The sequence below is a fragment of the Ambystoma mexicanum genome, chromosome 12 (assembly GCF_040938575.1).
Source record: "Ambystoma mexicanum isolate Mex_15411 chromosome 12, UKY_AmexF1_1, whole genome shotgun sequence".
NCBI lineage: Eukaryota > Metazoa > Chordata > Amphibia > Caudata > Ambystomatidae > Ambystoma > Ambystoma mexicanum.
In genome coordinates, this window is record NC_090936.1 from 1,232,916,543 (window position 1) to 1,232,940,921 (window position 24,379).

The 24,379-nt window shown below is 47.2% G+C and overlaps 1 protein-coding gene across 1 annotated transcript in view; it reads right to left on the minus strand.

Annotated features, from left to right (window-relative positions):
• HSP90B1 (heat shock protein 90 beta family member 1) overlaps positions 1-23,228 on the minus strand; it is a 44,667-nt gene extending 21,439 nt beyond the window's left edge. The window contains exons 1-8 of the mRNA XM_069629919.1: positions 22,972-23,228; positions 20,725-20,827; positions 11,243-11,384; positions 11,046-11,162; positions 9,450-9,781; positions 8,565-8,676; positions 8,079-8,189; positions 36-152 (exon numbers count right to left, since the gene is read on the minus strand). Coding sequence (XP_069486020.1) covers positions 36-152; positions 8,079-8,189; positions 8,565-8,676; positions 9,450-9,781; positions 11,046-11,162; positions 11,243-11,384; positions 20,725-20,827; positions 22,972-23,020 — 1,083 coding nt within the window. The 5' untranslated portion in view covers positions 23,021-23,228. The remainder of the gene's footprint in view (positions 1-35; positions 153-8,078; positions 8,190-8,564; positions 8,677-9,449; positions 9,782-11,045; positions 11,163-11,242; positions 11,385-20,724; positions 20,828-22,971) is intronic.
• Positions 23,229-24,379: the final 1,151 nt, after the last annotated feature.

A 24,379-nucleotide genomic window follows, 5' to 3' on the forward strand; every position in this document is an offset into this window, starting at 1 on the left:
GCTTAAAAGCATTTCTGATAATGGATTCTATGTACCTTGGAAAAGGACTTGTAGAAGGCTGTGTACTCATCCTCTTCTACCTCCTTAGCCGGTCGCTGCCAAATTGGTTTGATGTCATTCATAAGTTCCCAGTCCCAGACAGTCTTCTCAACCTGTGTGAAAGAACAAAAAACACTGCTGCTCATGGCACACAATGACACTGTGCGACGAATGCCAATGACTTCTAGTCCTGCTTTGACATTCAAGGCCAAGAATTCATGGCCACAAGTAGATTTTTTGGCACACATTGTACATGCAAACAATCCTGCAATGCAATTAGGATTACCATGAAATAACCGAATGAGTAAGGACGGAATTCTTTTTATAACCAATACCCTAACCCACACCTAATTTCGCACTAAGTCTGTAAATAAAGTCAGTCATTTCTCCATTCGTTATTTTCGCTTCATCATTTGCGCATAATTTACAGGCATGTATGGCCAAGTTGTAACCATTTCTCCACCAACATGCTAGCAAACAAGACACCAGCTGACCGCTCAGGAAACATTCCCAGTTCCTACTTCTCAGAACCCATGAGCTAGGTAGACTTCCCAGTGTTTTCGATTGGCTACTGCAGCCATTTCCGCGTTGTGCGCCTTAAGACCTGGGATGTATGTTTAGCATAAATGAGTGCTTATTTAGCAACAGCTCCAAGTTTCATTGCATGAAATAGAAGTTAGCAAGTCGACGTGTATGCCTCAGAGGGTCACAGCACGCTCGCTGCTGAAACCCTGCCCACCCTCCACATCCAGCCTACTGGATGCAGGTTAACCTTCCTGGCTACTCCCTCTGATTGCAAGGGGGGGGGGGGTGAGGGGTGCGGGGTGTAGAGTGAACGCATCTACAAATCGTGTATTCTGGGTTCCTTTGCCCATACAATAGTGTATCTCATTCACTTGAAAAATAGACTTGTGCTCACCTAAGAGGACCAACGCACAGAAGCCATAAGCAAATAAGATGCAAGGCTCATGGGGCAGGGGCAGGAGTGTGAGGTAAAGGCTACACATCTCAGGCAGCCACCATCATTTAGCGCCGACAGTAAGCTACACCATTCCTCACTGCGGAAAGGCATGGGACTTCTAGGTTGCTAGCGTTCGTTTATAGCACTTCTGTGGCCCTGGACACGGGCATTTTGGGCTCCCCAAACCAATAGAATTAAGCGAATTAAGATCGTCACCACCCCCCCCCCCCCCACCTCGTCGCGATCACAACCCAAGTCTGCTTACCCTCTTCATTCTTGCTTTAATAAGAATGATAACTAAGTAGCATTTAAAGGCCAAAATTTGCAGTTTACGAAGAGGTTACTTCTATTCTCGTAGGAGACCACCAATAGCGTCCAGGGAGGTATGCAGCCTGTAGTATTAATGCAGGACAGTGTGTAAAAGATACGGTAACCCAGAATCGACAGAACTCAAGATTAGCTGCCTCACAGAATGCAGAGGCGACAGAAAGCACGGATAGTGGCTGCAGATTAGAAGCCAACAGGAAAGTATCTGTATCCAGACAGATTACAAGTGGGACAGGGTTTTAAAATAGTGTTGCAATTAGGAGAGCAAATGAACAAGTGCTTGTGGTGTGCAATATATCAATGCTCACTATAATAGTGAGAGCAGCACTATAGCCAGTGAAACCACGAGTCAGGCTTTTTCGAAGCTCGTACCCAGATAAGGAGATTACTTTGAAGGGCTGATAATTTTGAAAGGTTTAGGGACTGGCAATTATGAGAGGTTAGGCAGTACAAGATTAAATGAGATGCACATATCACATTTGTTAAGGGGTGAAGCTGGGATTTGTGCAAACTCTGAAATTTCTGCATTTGAACACTTTACTTTCCAGTGCTTAACATGAAATAAAATAATTACATTTTTATAAAAACCGACTTCGAAAGTGCACAAATCACATTACCAAACATGACAATTTAAAAAAATAAAAAATGTATGGAAAGTATGCAAAATGGGAATGGTTCTAGCCATCAAGGGAAGTATGCAAGTACCATCATACCAATTTATGTGATTTAACAATCTTTACATACTTAATACAAAAATCAAAATTAATAAATTCATATGCGCATATATCTGTGAACTATACATGATATATCAGAAGAAAATATATAGGTGAATTCATACATATAAAAACCAAATTTAAGTCCAAAGTTGGAATACCAAACAAGATAAAAATTCATCTATGTTTCTGAACACAGTTAATTAAATTTACATCCGACAATGCTTCATTCCAAAAGAAAGAAAACAAAATGGGTAACTCTACAAAGCGCTAGTGTCCCTACTGCGGCAGGTTAGGAGATTCCAAATTTGCTGCATTGTTCAAGATTTTATCAGCATAAGTCCATACTCTGTACAGTGACAAGTGGAGTCTAGCATTAAGGGTATCTAAACATGAATACCAGAACCCATCCTCTTTAATATGATCTAAACTGTGAACATATCCATCATAATGTTTAATATAGACAGGACCCATCTCAATACATGCCGTGGATATAGGTTTAGCCGTATTTTGCAGATTCGGCAGTAACGTTCTGTTTTAGGCACTGATCGCACGGGACCAGTTAACACCAACAGAGGTAGATGGATAGGCAGTAACATTATGCACAGCCTTAGATTGTCTGAGGGACAAAGATTTAGATATTTGTGTGCCGTGTACAAAATAATTTTGCCAGTCCCAAATATTCAGGAGTTTTCCGAGTTGGTATTTCAGATGTTCATGATTGCCCCATTTCGGAGTCCAAGATATTGCTTTAAACAATATAGCCATATCTGCTGTTAATTTGGTTTGTTTTTACCACTTCTATCCTCAATACAAGCCAATAGAGGATTAGTGGAGTCATTACGAATTTTAACAAACAATTCTGCCCTCTTAATATAACAGACAGATTTCAATGCTAGTATCCCCAATTCTAACCCAAGGATGGCCATGGGTATGCCCTGGGGGAGCCCCAAAAGCTTCCTCCAGAACTTCCCCTCTATTATCTGAAGCCATTCTAAATTCATGTTGGTCAACGCCTCAAGACCATTAATTATCATTAGCACAAGACACTGAATGTACAAATGACGAACCCCCCAAACAGAACATCCACTCTGGGTACATGTGAATTGACAGATCATGGGCGTTAGTTGTGCGACCCTTACTTTACGGATTTACATGCAAACATCATAGTCCCCCCCCCCACCCCACTATCGAATTCGAAAGAGTGGGTATACTGAATTTCAATAGATGTTATATACATACTTGGACGAGCAATCTTACCACATGTATACAATATTATTTCAGTCTTGTTTTGATTGTCAGTTAGTTTAATTTGGTTTATTCCCATAGCCGTTCTGGCAATCTAAATAACCCACTAAAAGTATGATTGAAGATCACCAGATTGTCCGCGTATGCCATCATTTACATACTTCTAAATAACAATGTCACAAGAGTTTCTAAACGTGCAGAAAAACCTATTAACTCATCAAAAAGCAAACCATTTTTGTGTCAAACAAGCAGGCCTTAAAATATGCTTCCCGAGGCCTGCTACATATGTCTGCTCTCTTCCGTCTACCACCCCTTCCACTCAAATGGCCTACATAAGAAGAAAGATGAAGCAATGGGCTAAACGATGCTACTAGCATGCGTGAAGGCAAACTTAACAGAAGCCAGTAATGTAAGATATATTAGATTATCTGACCAGGATCTCCATCGTCTGCTGGCAAAGCCAGGATACAAGTATGAACGATTTGGTTCCAGTGTCTTGAATTTGGATACTTATTCACCTCTTTTACTTCAAGTTTATGCTAATCGTTGGAGGCGATTGCCTAGGTTTCACAATACCCCCATCTGAACCAACCAATTTCTCGACCTTCACTAGTCGGATGACATGTTAGTTTTGAAGGCATGGTCTAGTAAAAAATGTTATTTAAAAAATAGATAGGCAACATAAAAACAAAAAAAAAAAAAACACTAGCATTCTCTTTTTTAAAACTTCCTATGTAAAATTGAGCTATTCAAGCTCAAAATTCGCAAAAGCAAGCACATGGGCGCATCCATTTTGTGAAATGGAGGCTCTCCTGTGCTGGCTTTTGCGGCACTAATGAAGGAAAAGTCAGCCAGCTGTACTAAACCAAAGCTACCGCTGGGTGGCTTTCCCTTCATTAGTGCTCTACGCGGAGGACGGGGACCGGAGACCAGAGCAGGAAAGCTGCAGCTGAATCTCGGTAAGTGCTATTTATTTATTTTTTTTAAAATAAGCACTAGCTGCGTTTTTTTCTACGTTTTCCGGGCTGGAGGAGCCCGGAAAACTTAGAAATAAAACCGCAGCTTTAAAAACGTTGCATTTATGTTTGTGGTCGCTTTTCAAGCGACCGCAAACATAAATACAACGTTATTGTGTTGGAAAACGCTGCGGTTTTTCTTTCCAAGTTTCTCAGGCTCCTCCGGCTCGGAGGAGCCTGAGAAACTCGGAAAGAAAAACGCAGCGTTTTCCAACACAACCGCGTTGTGTTTCTGCCTGCTGTGGCTATCACTTTGGGTCTCCGGTGCTCCCAGGGGAGCACCGGAGACCCAAAGTGAAAGCCACAGCAGGCAGAAACACAACGCGGTTGTGTTTACATGCCGCGTAGTGTTTCTACCTACAGCCGATTTCCCATTTGGGGCTCTGGGGCTCCCCGTGGGGAGCCCTAGAGCCCTAAATGGGAAGGCAGAAACAACGCGGTTCTTGGGCTCCTCCGAACCGGAGGAGCCCGAGAAACTTGGAAAGAAAAACCGCATCGTTTTCCAACACAATAACATTGTATTTATGTTTGCGGTCACTTCAAAAACGACCGCAAACATACATTTTTAAAGCTGCAGTTTTATTTCTAAGTTTTCCGGGCTCCTCCAGCTAGTTTAAAAAAAAAAATAAAAAAAAAAAAATAAAAAAAAAATAAAATAGCACTTACCGAGATTCAGCTGCAGCTTTCCTGCTCTGGTCTCCGGTCCCCGTCCTCCGCGTAGAGCACTAATGAAGGGAAAGCCACCCAGCGGTAGCTTTGGTTTAGTACAGCTGGCTGACTTTTCCTTCATTAGTGCTGCAAAAGCCAGCACAGGAGGGCCTCCATTTCACAAAATGGATGCGCCCATGTGCTTGCTTTTGCGAATTTTGAGCTTGAATAGCTCAAAATTTTACATAGGAAGTTTTAAAAAAGAATTCTAGTATTTTTTTTATGTTGCCTATCTATTTTTTAAATAAACATTTTTACTAGACCATGCCTTTAATAGCAAACCCCATCTGGTACAAGTACATTGCCGATATTAGCACCGGTTGTGCTGCAAAACCAAGTATATATGCAGGCAGGTTTATAAACTTACGACATCGTAAAGGCTCAACCAGCCTTTGAGTGCTTAGCACATTGAGCTAACTTCAGAACCATCGCAGTACTCAATCAATATGCATTTCAACTTTGGCTATTGCACATGACGAACGTAATTCTCACAGGAAGGAACGAATGCTACACGAGTTGCCAAATTATGTATACCAGAGTTAACACAGAAAGCACTACATGATAAATTGATCAAAGCAGAGACAGTGTAGGGGAGTATTGGTCCAAAAGACCCCCCCCCCCTCGCCTACATCCCCTCCCCCGGTGAGGGCCATGGCTTGTCAGGGTTCCCTCCTTACCACCAGGGCCCAGGTGGTGGATGGCTCACCTGCCGAAGACATTGACCAAACCTGCTGAATTTAGCTAGGCCTCGGAAACCATTTTGTCTAAACGAAGATGGTGTGAGCCCGGCACACCGCAGCGCGGCCCCCACCTTTGGAGAGTTTCAATTATCCCTATGGCCGCAGCTCCCTGGCAGATCCGCTGTGAGCCCGTTCCCACGAACAAGACAGACATGAGCTAGTGTAAGATACCAACACTAACATTTCACCTTCCGCATTGTATCACTGCTCCCAGCATGACCCGGCCAGCAGAGCCTGGGTGGAAAAAGAACTGTAAAATGGTCCTTTGATAAAAGCAAAAGTTCCCAAATACTAATGACAAAACTACCTACGATGGAAGCGTTCTCTCCACAACCTCTTTGACTAAAAAAACCTGTAAAATGTATAGATATGACAGAATGCGTGCTCATATGGCATTAGCAATGAAGCACCCACACCACTGCAGTTATGTACAAATAGTAAAAGCGTCCCGGGGGGTTATTTGTTATGCGTATCATTGAAAAGATTACACCCCACGGTCCCGCGCCATAACCAAACTAATGCTGCTAGAGTGCAAAGAAAGACAAATGCAACCATATTGAGGGCTTGTGTGAAGGGTGCATGAAAATGCACCCTTCATGTGTGTATGTCCAAGCCCATTATGTGCCACTGCCGTCAGTTGTAGTAGCGAGTAGTTTCTATGCGCTCCACCAACCTCACTACTACCTCACTTACTACGAATGTATAAGCATATAACAAAATGTTGTAGTTAAAATCAGTGTACAAGTAATGTGCTCGGATTGACTATATCAGAGGCATTAGCAATGTTAAAACGGGAGCTTTGGAATGACCCAATTAGTATTGTATATTTGAATGTTTATGCTACTTTCACCTAAAATCGGCAACACACGAGGAAGATACCTTTGTGAGCATATGCAAGGCCATTCCCCCTCCCTCCCTGAGAAGCCTGCCAGACGAGAGAGCAGAGGCCCGCTCTGCACATCTCCACCTCCCCCAACTCGGCTGGAGCCGCTTCAAAGATTTGTAGTTCCCTCTGCAGCATCCAAGGCCACGGCCCGCCACCTGTATCATTTACAACCCAGCAGTAAACCTCAGCCTGAAAACACAGATCCAAAAGGCGCCCTTTCTTAGGCTCCACAACCCACCGGCTCACCTTAGGTTAATGGCCCCTGTAAAATTAGGACACCCAATATTATGGCAACATTACAGCAACACAACCATAATGACTTCTAACAAGACATGATGACATGCACCGCCTGTCCCATGCCCTGAGACCCAACCCCACGACCTATGGTACCCAGTCAACAGGACACTGGTAACCATGTACTGATGAATCACCATCAAACCACGCTCTAGGTGCATTCCTCCTGTGTTGCATTAACCTGTAGAATAACCTATTGGAAGATTTACTAAAGAAGATAATATTGCAAATGACTAAATGACTGCGGTGTGCATGGCCTAGGGCAAAGAAGTCAGGAAAAGACATTCATCTCTGACACTGGCCACAGTGGCACAACGACACCGCCCGGATGAATCCAGCTGACCCGCCAGGCCCAGCCCAACCCACGAGGCTGACCAGTGACGTCCTCCAGCCGCGGCCAACCACATCACAGAAGCACATATACCTACTCGTCGCCACCCAATCCCACTGAACTTGTGCCCCCTATAGTATGTAGGTTCTGATGACTTTTTGTAAATATGTACGCCTGTCTTTGCTATTGTCAGACAGAGCGCTCTCGGAGTTTGCAGAGTTCTTTGCATGCTCTATTCTGATTGATAAACTCCCATTTATGCTCACCCGCACTTTGTTTTGGCCTTATTCCCATCCTGGGAGAGTCCATTATTGTCTCATTGCGGGGAGGATCGTGCTGGTTGGGGATGCTTGCCTTCAACAGGCAATAGGTTTAGAGCCTCAGCAGCAAGTCATAAAATATTATGACGTGCGCCATCAGGCAGCCATGAGCCACAAACACCCCCCCACCCACCCGTGCCCCTTGCCCACCCATTAAAACATCTGTTGGCTCTCCAGGTGATTTGGGCTGACTGCCACGATCCCCAACCTGGACTATGCAGGCTGGGCTGATGGGGAGTTAGTCGAACACATCTGCAAGCCAAAGGTTACAGACCCCTGATCTAGAAATACAGAGTCTGCAGAGGAGTATACAATATATAAAATCGAAATATTTTTTTGCAGAAAAATCAGTGCCGTGAATTTCTCACCCTCCCTACCCATATAACATGCCTTAACAGCATCTGTTTGGCCCATCCTCCAAACAGATGCGTGACAAGGTGGGTGTTGGCAGGGATAAAACCAACCTGCCATTCATAGTATGGAATCAGCGTTTACCTTTTTAGTTTTGGGCTTCTTCTCCTCGTCCTCCTCTTCCACTGCAGCTTCTTCGTCAGCCTCATCTTTAGCGTCTTCCTCTTCATCAATCGGTTCTTCCACGGTCTCAGTCTAAAACAGGATGATACAATCGGGACACTTCAGAATAGAGCAGCCTCTGCCCGCAAGGACAAACTGCTCCTGGGATGCTCAGATGTAGCAACCCTTCATTTTACGGAGGCCAGCCTGATCTTCCACACTGTCCCTTCTAAATTTGCTACAATCTGCTTGTCTTCAGTACTCCTACATTTGGGCTTCATTGGTATTTTCAGTTTCTCATTAAAACCCAAGCAGGTCTGCCCAGAATTGCATGCATTTGCACCCCAGCCCTATGGATCAGACAGTCCATCGCAAGCTAAACTTGGTATGGTTACCAAAGCCCAGAGGGCAACATAAGGCGGTGGAAACGCCTGCAATTAAAAGTATAAAATCAACTTTCGATTGTACCTTGCTGCTCCATACGTAGATGGGGAAGTTGATAAACTGGGAATATTTCTTCACCAGGTTCTTCACGGTCTCTAGTTCCAGATAGTCAGAGGCCTCCTCCTTCAGAACAAGACTGTACAAGTGTCACGGGTAAAGCGGGAAAGAAATTAGGACCAATCATGAACCAATCACAGTCAATTTACAGCATGGAATAGAGGGTGAGCGAAGAAGTTGAAGACTTGGGGGCACTATGCAGCCACCAAGGGAATTCTGTGTATGTGAATTTGAGGAATGCATATTGATATATTGTCCTCTTAATCTCCTTCCCGCTCCCTCACAATTCATACTACCACTGCCTCCTTTGCTGCCATTTGTAACCCCTCATTCTGCAGCAGAAAAGGCAGCTGCGCCTTCACTACACGCTATTAACGGCGCATCACACCAATCTAGCACTCACTCCTTGCAGCGGGAAAGGCAGATGCACCTTTGCTAGGGATGACAGCAGCACACCAGAGAAAAGTAAACGGGAGAGGGGGTGAATAAATCATTTTGGAAATGTGGTCGTACACAACTTTCAAATTATATATATTATACATATAGCACCAGTGAGGATTCCAGCAGGCTTTGCATAGACAGCATTTTGGTTACAAGAATGGACCAGGTATTTTGATATTTGCAAAATAGGTCTGATGAAAATGTGCGCGTGAAGCAATTTGGCCGTGGCGCTTATTCAGTTTATTTCAGCCCCCCCCCCCCCGAACCCCCCTGCCAATGTTAATGACTAGGACTGCATCACATGCCACGTCTGTGCCGAGCATTACCAGTCCTGACACGATGCTTGGGAAAGCAGAGCGCCACAGGAGCTTCAGCACAAGATTATAAAGCCACTCCCACACGGACACTTACGTGATGGTGGTGCCTCGGCCTAAAGTGTCACCGCGGGGATCTTCAATCACAGAAAACTCGTTCGAGTTGGACTCCCAGATGTGCTGGGTGTCGTTGTTATGCTTGGATGTGACAATGACACTGTCTGCTACTAGGAAGGCCGAGTAGAAGCCGACACCAAACTGCCCGATTAGCTCCGAGGAGGACTGGCTATCATCCTGCACTTCCGTGATTTTGTTCAAGAATTCACTTGTACCGGACTTGGCAATGGTACCCAGGTTCTTGATCAACTCTTCCTTTGTCATGCCAACACCTGTATCAGTGACATGTAGCATGTTCTTTTCTTTATCACACTAGAGCAAGAACAAACATGTGCAGGTCAGCAAAACCACCGCTACAAAGACAGTTACACAACATTGTATGAAAGGGCTGCACTGAGCCCATTAGTGCGGCATAGGGTTCAAACTGCAGCAAGAAAGAAGACTTGAATCCCTTTATAAAGCAGTTCCTATAGGGAATCGCCACACGCACACCATAGGTTACCACGCATCACCATCGAACTAGAGATCTGGCAGTCAGGGTCATTCTCCCCTCCACGGGGCTCGAAATAAGGACCAGGAGCTAAAATCAGATCCTGGGTGTCCTGCAACACCAAGTAGGCACAAGCGAGAGTACCCAGCACACTTCAAATCTAAAAATGGTCCATTATGCTTTCATGTATACTAGATGTGCCCCAATAACTTTATAAGTTAATATCACAATGTATGTTTGTACAGTACCAGTTGGCCTGGGGAGCCAAACGCAGCTCCTGGTAGCTGTCGGTTTCAAGCTAAGCAGGTCCTGCTAGGCTTTAAGCAGGCGCTAAATCACTCCCAGCTATTTTGCACTGCCTACGGTTCCCTTAAACAGAACCTGGTGCTGTAAGAATTCAAATGGAAACCCTGACAAGGACAAGAAGTCTAGTACTACACGCCAAAAAGGATGACATTACCAATCGCAAACTCTGCTCCTTTCCCCGCCAACTGCCACATCACACAGAAGCTACATGAACCTCGTAGGAGTCCTTGGCTCCATCCCACTGCCCCCAAGCAACAGCTACCCCGGTTTCATAGCGCTGACATTTGTTGGATTTCAGACTCTTCCCTCTGGAAAACACACCCATGTTCTGCTGCAAGAGGCTACATGGAATAGGATTCAATTGAAGGCAAAACGTATGTTCTTTTGTCCAGTATTCAGACATCATGGGAAAGAACTGCTCCAATACTAAAAATTGGGGTTGTAGAGTACAACATTTTTCCTCCAGCTCATCAGCTTTTTAAACTCACAAATGTCGTTTTGTGCCATTGTATAAGATAGTGAATTATTTCCAAATGAGAAGGAATCTTTGTACATCAAGTTGGGACTATTTTGCACGTATGGTAAAAAAAACATTTGAAGTGAGGCAATACAAGATATCAATGGTTCCTCTCCCTCCACGTACACGTCTATGACTCATCCCCAAGTGTATGTTAGTATAGTTGTATTGTGCTTTTGTACTTAAATGGATTAGTTATCCTAGTAAAGGTTTGAAAATAAATCTGCAGGTAGATTTAGCTACAATACCTTCTTTAAACTCACCTTGATTTTAATGGTCAACTCTTCGTTGCCGGACATGGCATTCTCATCAGTCAGTGAAATGAGTCTGATCTTATCAAGCGCATCAGAAGCGTTGGAGATGAGCTCCCTCAAAAAGATCTAAGTGCAAAATAGAAGAGCTGCTTTAGAGAAGAGCTTTACAGACGGCACGAATTTTAGGCATTACTCAAGAGTCTCACCTCTTTATTTTTGTACAGAGAGTTGATAATAAGCTTCATCATTCTGTTGACTTCAGCCTGGAACGCAAACTTCTCAGATTTCTCCCGTATTTCTTTGATTTGGGCAGCATTTAGGCCATCTAACTGAATCGCCTCTTCCTCCCTGCATGAAAAGGAAACAGGAATATCAATGCAGTGAATCCATACACCGAGTAGCTGACAAAAGACCAGACCAGCCATTCAAACTGTTCCATCAGTACTTTTTTCTTGGTGGGTCCGCATAGCTTTCATAGGAAATGGCAATGGGGTGGTGCTTCAGGAGGTGGGTCAGCACCAGTGATCTGCCAATAGAAGCCCTATACATGGCACAGAGTGCTGCCCTTTAATGGCAAGCCCTACCAACTGGGGTTTTACCCTCAAGTGAAATAAACCATTGAGGGCAGATCACTGCCAATGTGGACTATGGTGTTGGGCACCATGCCTTGTCGTATGCAAGGGTAATTTCACTTCACTGCAAAAACTCAGGACATCCTGAGCACCCTTGCTTCCCTTTACCCCTCGCATTCCCATACCCCTCTTGCCTCCTAGGGCCTCCCACCCCCCCACCTCGCTCTCCTGATGAGCTCACTAGAGTAGTCTGCTCTATGATGCTCTCCTCCAAAGTCTCCCCCTGTTCTTCCAGAACCATTAAGGACAACATTGGCTCTCTTGACCCGGCACTTGCTGATTTCTGCAATCACTTTTGCTACTGGATCTCCCCCCCACACTCCTCTTCCCTCAAGCACTCGTGTGCCCCCCCCCCCGAAAAAAAAGCATCACACCCGTCTTGTCCTGCTAACTACCGCCCTGTCTTTCACTCCCTTCCTTGAGAAGATTCTGAAGAAGTTGGGTACCCCCCCCCCCCCCCCCCCCAACTTACCCGGTTGCCTCCACGACCCTCGATCTGTATTACGAGCATCCAGAGGCACAGAAACTGCTCTTCTGAACAGCTGTGAAGAACTGCTCAAATCTCTTGAATCTAACTCTGCAGCTGTTCTCATTCTACTTGATCGCTCCTCAGCATTTGATATGGTCAACCACTCCATCCTCATAAAACGGCTCCACAATACCCTAGGTATCTCGGAACGGGCACTGGACTGGCTGGCCTTGCTCAATCACCATCCCTCCTAGGTTATTCCTGGGCTCTTCCTCCGACCTCCACCCGCAGCATCCCGCAGGGCTCCAGCCTACACCCCTGGCTCTTTAACATTAGCTTGCTCGGCTTGCACACCCAATTTCCACCTTCTCCCCTTACTTCGTGTTATGCAGAAGTAACCCTCCATCATTCCCTCCGATCCCCTTACTTCCTCCATCATTCCTGACTGCCTATCTGCTATCCAGTCCTGTTGTGCCTCCAATGATCTCAGCCTCAATGCCAACAAGATTGAGAGCCTTACCATTGAGACTCTTACTCCCTCTTTCTTCCTCACTCGGACCCTCCATGGGCTCTCCCCAATCTCCTTCATCTGAAGCCAAAAACCTTGGAGTCCTCTTCGACTCCTCCCTTTCCTTCCTTTCTCACATCCTGGACCTTGCCAAGGCGGCACACCTTCAAGTCCACCACCTCAAAGGAATCCTTCCTTTCCTCACTTTGCCCCAGAAACTCAATGTCTCTAGAGCTCTGGTTCTCTCTAGGCTAGACTACTACAATAGCCTCCATAATCTACCGTCCTCTCTACGAACCCTCCAGCTAATCCAGAAAAGGGCTGCAAGACTTATCCTTGGCCTTAACCTCAAGGACCGCCCCCTCTCCAGCCTAAAATCCCTACACTGGCTCCCGGTTGCTGCAAGGATCAAATTCAAATCCCTCTGCATCATCCATAAGGCTGTCTGGGGCCAGGCACCACGCCATGTACAACTGGCTCTCACTAAATACCACCCCTCCAGATATTTATGTTCCTCTGCACTGTAAAGCGCTTCGCTAAACAGCGAGCTGGTGGACGATTCTTTCCTCGGCTTGCTCCTGCTTCTGCAACAGCCTCCCCTTCCTCTTGAGCCGATCTCCACAAGATTTTCCTTTTCACCTCCTCCTTTCGCCAAACCCCACAGTCAGATTGGTGACCAGGGCCCATGTGTCCACCTGGGTCCTGGCCTTCCACCCCCAGCCTATGCCCGCTCCCAGCACTTGCCTTGTGCACACCGGCCTGTGCCATCACAAGCCTGCACTATTTATTGGCAGTGGACCACTGTTACCAAGTGATCGCTGCCGCTGCTTGCAACTTAATCCCCACCACTTCCCTCTGTGGGTTTTCCCCATTTGTAAAACCAATGTTCTTTAATTGATTTAACCACGTTTCACAACTCTTGGGGTTGGACATGAGAGGGACACAATATGTTCTTCAATATACATGCTTTGCTATATAGAATACTTGTATTGGGGTCTAACCACCTGCGCAAGTCTTTGTCCAGCTGGAGTAGGTGCCAATGACTTAACAGTATAAATCTCTTGACCGTCTGCATTGCATCTTATAAGAAGTCCATGTATTATGCTGTGTGGTGGTAGTAGGAACTCTGGCCATGCTGCATACTTTATGGTTCCCTTTTCTCTCTGTATGTTTGTACATTTACTGTATTCGTCCATTATGGACTTTAATATTGGACTCGATCTGATCAATTGAGTAGGACTATTTTATTTGAAAACTTGACACTCATTTAATTCTATTCCAACCAATTGAGTGACTCAATCCCTTAATGAATGTGTTAATTAGTTGACATACAAACCTTTTGCAACTGGTTTGTGTTGCCGTTTCATGCAAAAGTATTGATGCTTTTGTCAATTATATGTGATGTATCAATTCAGCCTCAGAAGCAGTTCGAAAGACGTGTCAGGCTGACCTGGAACTCAAATTATATGTTCATGTTTCTTAATGTGGAGTATTGGGAGGTATACCCACTTCATACACTGCTGCGACCTGTCTAGAACTTAATGTACGCCTAAAATTAAGTTTAGCATTAGTGTGTATGAGCGCGTGGGTCTTTTCTGCAGTGCAATAGTTTGCCATTACAATTTAAATACTATTTGGCAAACTGAACCGAAAGATGGCAGTCTACTGCTTGGAGCTCCAGCATGCCTGCCACCGCACTACAATCTGAACGGATAACAAACCCCAAAATGTATAATTGTTTTTTTTTTATAGCGCGATTAATACTGGGAGTTTCTAAGCGCGGACCTGGGATTCGATTCTGTGTTGCTCTGCGTGGTCTTGTTTCCAAGATGAGCGTGTTGCCAATTAGCATGTAGTCATGTAGCAAGGGAGGACACTGGCAGCCCCTCACCTTTTCTTATAATTGAAGACACTCAAGGAAGGTCTTAAAATAAAGTCGCTTTGCTAATTCGACACCACAATGCTCAAAGTTGAATATGTTCAGTGGGAGCAGGGACCATCAAACACATCCAATCACGTGTTTAAATCCTTGAAAGATCTGGAAAGGATCCATTTCAAAGGGTTGGATTATGCATAACGTTCAGGGAAATGTAGTACTGCTTAAATATCTGTAGCAGAAACAGCAAGCAGGACTTGAACGTTCCGTTAAAATATGCATCACACAACAAAAACCACTTGCATGAAAGTCCTGAGGTTTAGGTGGTTGGAGGTCATTGGGCCAGATCAGACATTTCGGGGAGGAGCGTCGGGAGTCCAAAAAAGTTACAAAGTAAAATAAAAAAATCATTCAAGAAAAGCCACAAGCCTTGGCAGATTCAGAATATAAGGTGCTCTAGCCTGGTATCCTGAACCTTCAATCGCCACAAAGCCGTGCACACCAAGCAGAAATCCGCTACGTGGGGCGAATTTTCTTTTAAACAAAATTAAAATTAAATCCGGCGGACCCTCCTCTCTGGGACTCCCCCACCATTTGAAATAAATGAATCAAAAGTCCCAGAATCCAAAGGGAGAAAAAAGGTGGTCTCAAATATGGACAAGGGAATTTTTAGAGCTCTGATCATGCATTCCAAGACGAGGCTAAGCAGAGCTAATATTTGAAACCTCTTGTTCCAAATTAATCGCCATGTGAATAAGTGCATTATCTTCCGAGCGGAGGATGGCTATTGGGCGCTGCAGAGAACAGCTACAAGGTTTATAGTGGGCTAATGGAGGTACGTTCATGCATTAGTGGTAATGGGTGAGGGAGTAAGGAGTTGTTTGTGTTCATATTATCTTGAATGTGCACGGTCCTATTGCCTTAGTTGTTAAAAGGACTTCTGGTTGCGCCAAGAATGAAGATAAAGTACTATTGGCAAAAGAATGAAGATAAAGTACTATTGGCAAAGAAGTTACTTATGCAGAGATTAAGCTGCTTAAAAGCCAAACTGGCTCCATCCCAAATGCACTGCGCCAGGGCAACAGACTAGTCTGCTTTAGTACAAAGCATTAAACGCCCTTCAGACAAATTATAGTTCAAGCTTGGCATAGCTTGAAACCATAAAAAAAAAAATCAGTCTAATGTGTGCGATAAAGTGCCAAATTTAGCATGGAAGCAATTCAGACAGGACACAGCAGTGTCCGGTTGAGCACGGCCCCAGTGGGGCAGACACATGGGAGTTTGAGTTACTTCTAGTTGCCTCGGCTCTAATGGGTATTTTGAAATGCTACAGACCTAGCTGACAATGCAGAGAATTGCCTCCAGTCATGCATTTACTGTATTCTTGGTATCAGCCAGTCTACCCAGTTCTCCTGCATTACATGCACGTCGCAGGGGCAGTCGGTGAGCGAAAAGCTGCCCGCTTCATTCCCACCCCAGAGGAATGGTAAGCATGCAAGCTCCTCGTCCAGACTTACTAGAAAATCTAAAGGCAGGTGCACTCATTTAGCTGCAGTCAGATCCCTCAAGTGATGAGCAGTCCTGATCCAAGCGAGCGCCGATGATGAAAGATAGTGAAAAACTGTCAAAAGGAACACAGTCCACACAGGAACACTGCACACGCAAGCAGCAATACTGGCCCTGGGCGTGCAGCAATGCAACAACCCTTCTTACATGCTTCCAGCAAAGTAGTGGCCCTCACACTGCAGCCTTTTAGTTTTGGTTCAGCACTCCCAAGTGTTTATTTCTTTCAATAGAGACATGCCAAACGCTAACTAGTACTGCTCTGCCAGAGTGCAATGAGGAGCAGTGGATGTATCTCCCAACAGCTGGACCCCAGGCAGGCTGGGATTGAGTTCGCGACTCTAGAGTAAATCGAAAAGTGGTGCGTCACGCAAGTTCTGGCGCCCGCAGCATATGGACAAATAATGACGTGTTAGAAAATGCGGTTCAAAAGCAGATCAAACCAGGCAACCAGTATTCTGAGCCGTTGGACTTCTGGTTGCTAGGGAACCTTGTCTGGCACGGTGGCCCATTGTTATGCAATGGCCAAAGAGCACTAGTAGGGGCTGTCAGCGCAAGTCCCTGGGTACCAGTGGTCTCAGCAGGTCTTGGCCAGACAGCATGACACTTACCTGCTTGGTATAGGTCTGTACTACACAAGTTGTTAAGATCTCAAGAGGGGTAAATGTGAGCTGTAGCAATTAAATTCGCCAATACAAGTAGCCAAGTAACACATCAAGGTTTTAGTTCTAATTTATCAATTTTTAAATGGGCAAGATATATAACAATACTTTTCCAGAATCAGCACAAGTCAGTGGATACTCTTTTTACACACTTCCTACACCCTGAGGCAACTTCATTCACAAGGACAATAATGGCATTTATATATTACTAGTTATATAGATGGAGGTTGCATAGAAGGTTAACTGAGGAAAAAAGGTTAAACAGGTATCAGGGCATGCGAGTATACTTAAATCTGCCAATGAAGTCTAGACAAAACTTTCCCAGCAATAACATTCTTAAAACAAGTTACCACCTAAGAGGGACAGCAATATCAGTCAATAGGCTAGAGTCTGCAGAGAGCCGGGACAGCCAAAGTGAATTGAAGCACAGTTTATGGAGCTGAGGCACTTAGTCAATAAGAGCAAATTTGGAGGTAGTCGGCAGCTACAGGCTCTTTTTGGATCAGCGGCACTTGTGGTTTCAGCGCGCAGTAAACTGCAGATCTCAGATGGGCTTCCTTGAGTCCTGCACTCTTAAGGGGACTCAAGCTCTGGTCGTCCTGCTTCTTAAGAGTCCTTAGGAGACTCCTGGAGCTTCTGGCCAGATTGCAGACGTTGCACTAGACTAGATTTCTCGACTCCTGGCATTCGGTTCTTGCAGCAGCAAAGTACAACCAGTCGGGGAAGGTGGTCCTGTGGAGTTCATCTGGGGGTTAGTTGGCCCCACTAACCGAAGGGAAGAAATTATCCCTTCCTGAGCTTCTCTTGTCCATTAGAAAAAGGAGTTTCAGCACAGCATCACTGGGAATAAGGTCCAGGAGGATGCAGCAGGCTTATTGCGGTTTCTTCGTCGGGCGTTTCTCTCCGTGGTCGACTGACCAGTTCAAAAACCCTCACTTTTATTTGTATCGCGCACCAAACCCCTAGGTAACTGGCCGCTGGAAAACGTGTGTTACAGGCATATATAGGATAAGCAGGTCTCTCCCAGTCATGCACAGCCTAGGCTGTCAAACAGCAGTGTGGCTGTCCTGAACAGCCAGCCAAGCAGGACTGGTTGCATTCATGCACTCCTAGAGACAAAGGACAGGGGAGTTTAGGGAACCTTCCTCACATCCTGCCTTGCCAGACACTGGAGCCTGAGGTGGGTTTCAGGACTGAAGCACGACAAAGGCAAAACGAACAAAGGGCTGAAACTTGGCTCAGCGCACAGAGTAAAACCTAAGACCGAACTCAAACAGAAAATGACGAAAAAAGAAGACTGGGCCATTTTGACAAAATGGTCACTCATGGCTGCTGCTAAAATGCAGCCGAGGAAACTGTTAGAAAAGCACAATGGTAGGAAAATTATTCCACTGCCACAAGTCATTAAAAGAACTGAGGGTAACAAAAAAAATGTTACACGAGAATGTAGGCTGAGGGGTTATTAAGTAATCCTCCAGCACTCCACATAAGATGGTGTGCGCGGGACCCACAGAGAAAAAGTAAAGTCAATTTCACTTTACAATTCTTGGGAACAGTAGTTAACACAAGAAAAGGTATTTAAATCTTTTGAGAAATCTAAAGGATTTCTCTGTGACAATTCACTGAATGTGTCACCATACAAAAAGTAGATGCCTATAATAGGAATGTAACGGTATTACGGTATACCGTTAAAGATACCGTGAACCACTTAATTGAACAATAATAACCGTCACATTGTTTATAGCGGTATACCGTTCATACCGTTAAGTGTGCTTTTCAATCTGATTTGGAAAGGCTGCAGTAAGCAAGTGCTGTACAGTCTTGGTAAGGCACTGTTGGATGTGCCGTCTGCCAAGTAGTTTCAGTGGTTTTTAATGCCATTCCATAAAACCACACGTGCCTGACACAAAATCAGTATGTTAGCAACAGGAAGAATAAATACAGTGCCAAGAAGGAAAAGGGTTTACTTTTTTTTTTATTTACATTTTTCTTTTAAAGCGCTCACACAGCCCGCGGGCATCGAGGCACCGTTAAGGAATTTGTTTTCGTCTTAGTTGCGTATTTATAACGCGCTTAAACACCCAGAGGTTTCTAAGCGTGGACCCGGGGATCGAACCTGTGTTGCTTTGTGTCGTCTTGCTTCCAATGCACGCACGTTGCCGCTGAGCTATCCTCCTGGGACTTTGGGTTGGCGGCTTTGGGGTTTATATATTTATAATGGGTGTTTTCTAAACATATGACAATGGGGGATTTCCCTGGTTCTATCACTGAATTTACATATAATAAGTCACACTACGAAATGTACTCATCTCTGTGGGTATTCCCTGCTGCCATACCAAAGGGTAACATGTCCATGATTACTGAACACTTTTTGGCCCGGAAGTAAACTAAAGGCTGCAAAGTAAAGAGAGAGTGCGTGTGCATGTGTGTGTATGTGTGCGTCTATGTGCACAAGCGTATACTACCATCAGAATCCATTGATCTGTGGCATGCAGGTTATCAAGATGGCACCATGTTCATCTTCACTAGTAGCCAGTGGGGGAGCTAAAAGCCTAAAAATGATAAACTAAGAAAAGCTATTCAGTTTGCTTTGCCAGTTGCACCAGGGCTCCCCTCCCTCCTCCTCTCCACACGTGTGTGTTTGTGTTTGGTGGAAGCAAGGGGTGGCATTTCAGTGGAAAGTATGTTGAAAAGCCCAATTCTGGCCCTGGGTGCCTGGTTTTGTTTGCGATGATAAATCTGACAATTTATGACCTTTTAGAAAATATTTGTTAAGATTAGTTAACTCCACCTGCTATATCGCGATAACCATGATATACCATCATTTGGCAAGAAGGTTATTGTACTGTCATAAAACTAATACCGTGACACCCCTAGCCTATAACAGGCAACCTAATCCAATTCAGGTCATAATTTATGAGAGTGAGAAAAGGGGTCTCACTCCAGGGGGGTTAAAATTCAAGAGTCTAAAGTCCAGCAAAAAAAGCTGGGGATCTCCAAGGTTGAAGGGAATTAGTACATAAATTAGAATTCTCCCTAACAAGTTTCAAATACGATTAAATATGATTTTTCCAAGGGGGGCGTGGGGGGCTGGAGGAGTCTGAAGTACTTTTTATTGCCAGATGGCCACAGCAAATTGATCCATTCCAAGACTCGTGCACATGTCCAGTCCTGGCTTGCGACAAGCAGCATTTTGGTCCTCCATTAATCAGCAGCTGCCATGTCGAACCAGACATGGATTAGATTTCTCAAGCTACTACTAAGCCCCACGGATGCTTAATTCTACGATGCTGGTTCACAGGTGCCCAGTGTACAAGGAAGCCAGTGCTTAGAAGTAGGATTCCAGTAGGCCGTCTACAGGAATGCACATGCTACTCTGGCTTCCATGAAGCCAAACTATAGTCTGCAGACTCATCAGCAATACACGTTTACACTATGCTTTTCAGACCGATGTTAGCCAGATTAGTAGAGCTCCCTAGAGGCAGAATTACCAGCATAGTTTTCGGTTATATTTAATAAAACCTGGGATTGCCTACCCGTGCATATGCCATTCGTCACAACGCACGTAAAGGGTCTCCACAAAATAATTTTCTGTAGCTAGACAGGTGCAAGTCATTCCCTAAAACGAAAGGCCCCAGAGACACCAAAAGGGATGCATTTAGTTATGCAATCAGTCCTAGGGTGGCTGCTGAACTACCTCCGAGGAACGGCAGAACGTACGAAGTCCTGTGCCTGGTAGCAGAGGCACCTTCCAGTGTCCCAAGCTGTCTAACAAGGGTGACTGGCAAAAGGCCCCGAGGTAATACAATCCCTGCGAGAGTGCATGCTACACAGAGCCATCATAGTCACGGGGAGGGGTGGGCAGACATGCAATCGCTGCATCACCCACTCCACCTCGAGACTGAGATTGCGGCACATTCGAAAACCCGGAATCGACATTTGTAAACACATTCCCGTAGTACAGAGTATAGTACTAACCTGCTCACAACTTCATCGTCTGTCCTGGACCCATCCCTGCTCTTGCCAAGGTCATCTTCCACAGTACCATCGGCATCCGAGTCATCTTCAGCGCGAACAGATGCTAAAGCAACAGAGAAAGTTAAACTCCTGCTGTAGGAGGCGTGGTATTCTGCATCAATGCTCACAGCAGATCAGTGCTAAACGCAAGCCACTCATTCATCATCACACAGACCTCCTTGTGGGGATTAGGGGGGCGCCTATGGTCCACTGACCGTGCACAAGAGGGAGGTGCGACAAGAAACTACGCTCCAGGGACTAGTCTGGGGGGCTTGAAGGGGCCCAAGGGAACTGTACTGCAGCACCCCTGAAGAGGATGCAAGTGAAGGGAAAAGTAGCCCCCAAAGAGCACGTTGTAAAACGGGGCAATCCCCAATGCATATCTGCCTCATTAGACTGAAGACACTTTAAAGCTGGTGCCATTGGTCAGGCCGTTACTTCCTGTAGGTACAGGAAGTACAACTGCCACTGGTTGCACCCTGAGCAAAAGCACACGGGCCCTGAGTTATATCAGGCCGGCTGCGCAGACCCCTCATGCCCCCCCCCCCCCCGCGGATTTCTAGAATGAAATGACACACTCATGGTTGCAGGTGAGAGCAGGCTCGGGGCTGTGGCAGTATGTTTCAGGTTTCTACTCTCTAATGGCGAGGGACACCTTGTTGTGTGTGTGAGAGATCTGGCAGCCCCAGTGTAAGCGCGTGCAGAGACCTTGAACCCCCTTGTGCCCAGTTTCAATGCTAGGGTGGGCTCGCACATCCAGTGCGAGCCCAATGAATAGCATCACACGAGTCCTGTACAGAGCCGACACGTCTTGAGGAACATGTGAAAGTGGGCAGGCGCTGCCCTTCTCATAGGCAGGCCAGGCTGGCATGCGTGAATAGAAGCATAGTGCGGGTTAGGGGGTAAGCCGCGGGCGCCTCCGCGGGAGGTGCAGGCTCCCCCCCCCCCCACCATCGCAGCAGCTCACTTTGGAGCCCTCCTTTGGAGAGCCGTCTTGGCCATGAGTGGACGGGGCTTTTGCCCAATGCTGGGGGGGGGGGGGCGCCTGCTGCCTGTGCAGAGTAAAGCAGTGTGCCAGAAGGCAGGCCCGAGTGTCAGCAGGGCAGGTGCAGAGAGGAACCGGCACCCCCACCCCCCGAGGAGTGCACCCCACTGCCGGCCGCTGAGCCCAGTCCCGGGGGCAAGAGCAGCGCCCTGCGCGGGGGCCGGGCCGCTCCGGCTCCCCAACACACACGGACAGACACACGCGCCAGGAAGCGGCCCGTGCACCCCAGCTGCCCGGGGGGCGGGGGCTCACCACACTCCCCAGTCTCAGGGAGTGAAGAGGTGGGGACGGACGAGCCGTGCACATGGCAGGGAGCTTTAGCCCTTGGGATCAGAATGATAAAGCAGCCTTTCCCCTGAAAGTGGGGGGGCCTCCAGGGCCCCCAGCCTCGGGCAGGCAAGCGTGGCCATGCAGAGGAAGGCTGCGATGCAAGCCCCCCCCCCTCCCTCAAGCCTCCAGCTGGCGGGGGCAGAACCCCCTTCGCTCCCACTGCAGAGCCCCAAAGCCCGGCCTCGCGATTCCTTGGAGGGGGCGGGGGCTCTATGTGGCACAGGTCATCTTTGCCCCTCCATACTGCTGAATGAAGGGGGGCGGCGACCTCTGCCCTCGCCCCGCTCGTGCGGAGCCTTCCCAGGGGGCGACAGGAGGCAGGGCACAGCGCCCTCTTCAGCTGAGGTGGGGAAGGGACTGTGAGGCGGCCCTGGCAGCCCGCCAGAGGGGGACAGGGCCCGCGGGGCCAGGGCACTGCCCCCTCCCCAGGAGTCTCCCACCGGACACTCGGCTCCGAGGCCTCTCAGGGGGCGGGGGCCGGAGAGCGCCAGCGCCCGACACTCAACTAGTGAACACACGGGAAGGGGGGGGGGTCTACGCACTTCACAACCCTCCCGTAATGAGAGGTGTGTGGGGGGGTATGCTTTATTACTCCATGAGAAGGGGTCGCGGCCCCCAGTGGCCCCGTCACCGGGGGCCGCCGCTGACAGAACCTTCCTGAAGCGGCGCGAGGGGACCCCCGCTCCCAGGAGGGCTGCGCGCGCCGCCAACTGTCAGCAACTGTCAGGCGCGCGCCTCCCTGAGCGCGAGATCACCTGGCGGGGACAGCGCGAGCGCACCTCACCTCACCTGGCGGCGCGCGCGCGCCAGCTCCAGTCCCGCGCGACACTCACCGAACGCCAGCAGGGCGCAGCACAGCGCGATCGCCCACGCCTTCCTCATGGTCCCTCACGCGGCGGCGGCGGCGGCGGCTGGAAGCGAGTGAGCGGCCCGTCAGTCTCCGGCTCCCGGGACTTCGATGTCTTGAGTCAGAAGAGCCTCAGCGCCCACTTCACTTTCTTTAATATAGATCGAGGCAGGCCGGGGGCAAGAACAACACGAAGCGGCCAATCCTCTCCCACCACGCAAACCGGCCGACCAATCCGCAAGCTCTCCGGCGGGGTGTCGCTGCCGACGTGAACCAATGAAAGCCTTCCGTGTACGGCTTCCTGCCCCGGGAGCGTGGCTGCCTCTGATTGGCTGTAACACTTGACAGTGACAGCTACCAAGCAGTGCTTTTTTTTGGTTGCGCCATGCAGAAAGGATTTATTTTAGTCATTTGCAATTCGTAAGGACTTGCAAACCATGCGACGGACCCCAGAATTACGGATATAAGAATTTCTCTAGAAAGGTCACCAGTAAACACTTCCGGAACAGCTGCTCTGTTTACCTTGGTTACGGAGGAGGAACTGACAGGTACAAAGCTGCAGCTGGGGAAAGCATAAAGTGGCCGCCATAAACACAAACAACGGACACGCGCAAGGCCCCTCAAATACATGCCACTGTGTTTGGCCGCCATGTTGGAATGGAGACAGTTCTACAAGAGACGTGCCCTAAAACACTGCTTTGATGGGTCCATCCTTTTTAAACATTTATGGAAGTATATACTTTACTGCAAAATGGATAAGAATGAGCAGAAGCCATGTTTCATGAAAATCGTTCTGTTTTCTAAATGTCATTAGGAGCTGACGTCCTTCTTTTGTGTCTGTGCACGCCAGTGCGCTGTTCCCATGGGAACCAGACGCCACCTATAGCCCAGTGCCCTCAGGACTAGGGGTTCTTCAGTCCCCCAATCCACTAAACCCGCCCCACTGCAGACCCAGAGCCCCTCAAGCTGTCCCCCAGCACCCCATCCCTGCCGGTGTCATACTTCACTGTAAGTCTACCTGAGAGCACACTGCACCATAGTTACTAAAAGCGATGCCAGGTGAGGATATCTTGTGTTGTATATAAGCTGCGTCTGATAGCTGCATGCCCTCTTGGAGCTTTCATTCCTGACCACCTGCCCCCATGCCACTTGGGAGTGGTGTCAATGTGTATGTATGTATATGGAGATGTTATAGCGCCCAAAAGGGGCGCAGAGGCATCTTGGCGCTATCGAGGAGGAGAGGCGCCGCAACCATACCAAAGTGCCACTGGCAGGGTACTTCTACGGAAAGTAAACACAATGTGCGTTAAAAAGGAAGGTTTTAAGCTTTTCCCTTTAAAACAGCAGAGCAGTGTCTATCATTAGAGGAGCTGGGAGCTCCCTCCACTTTCTGT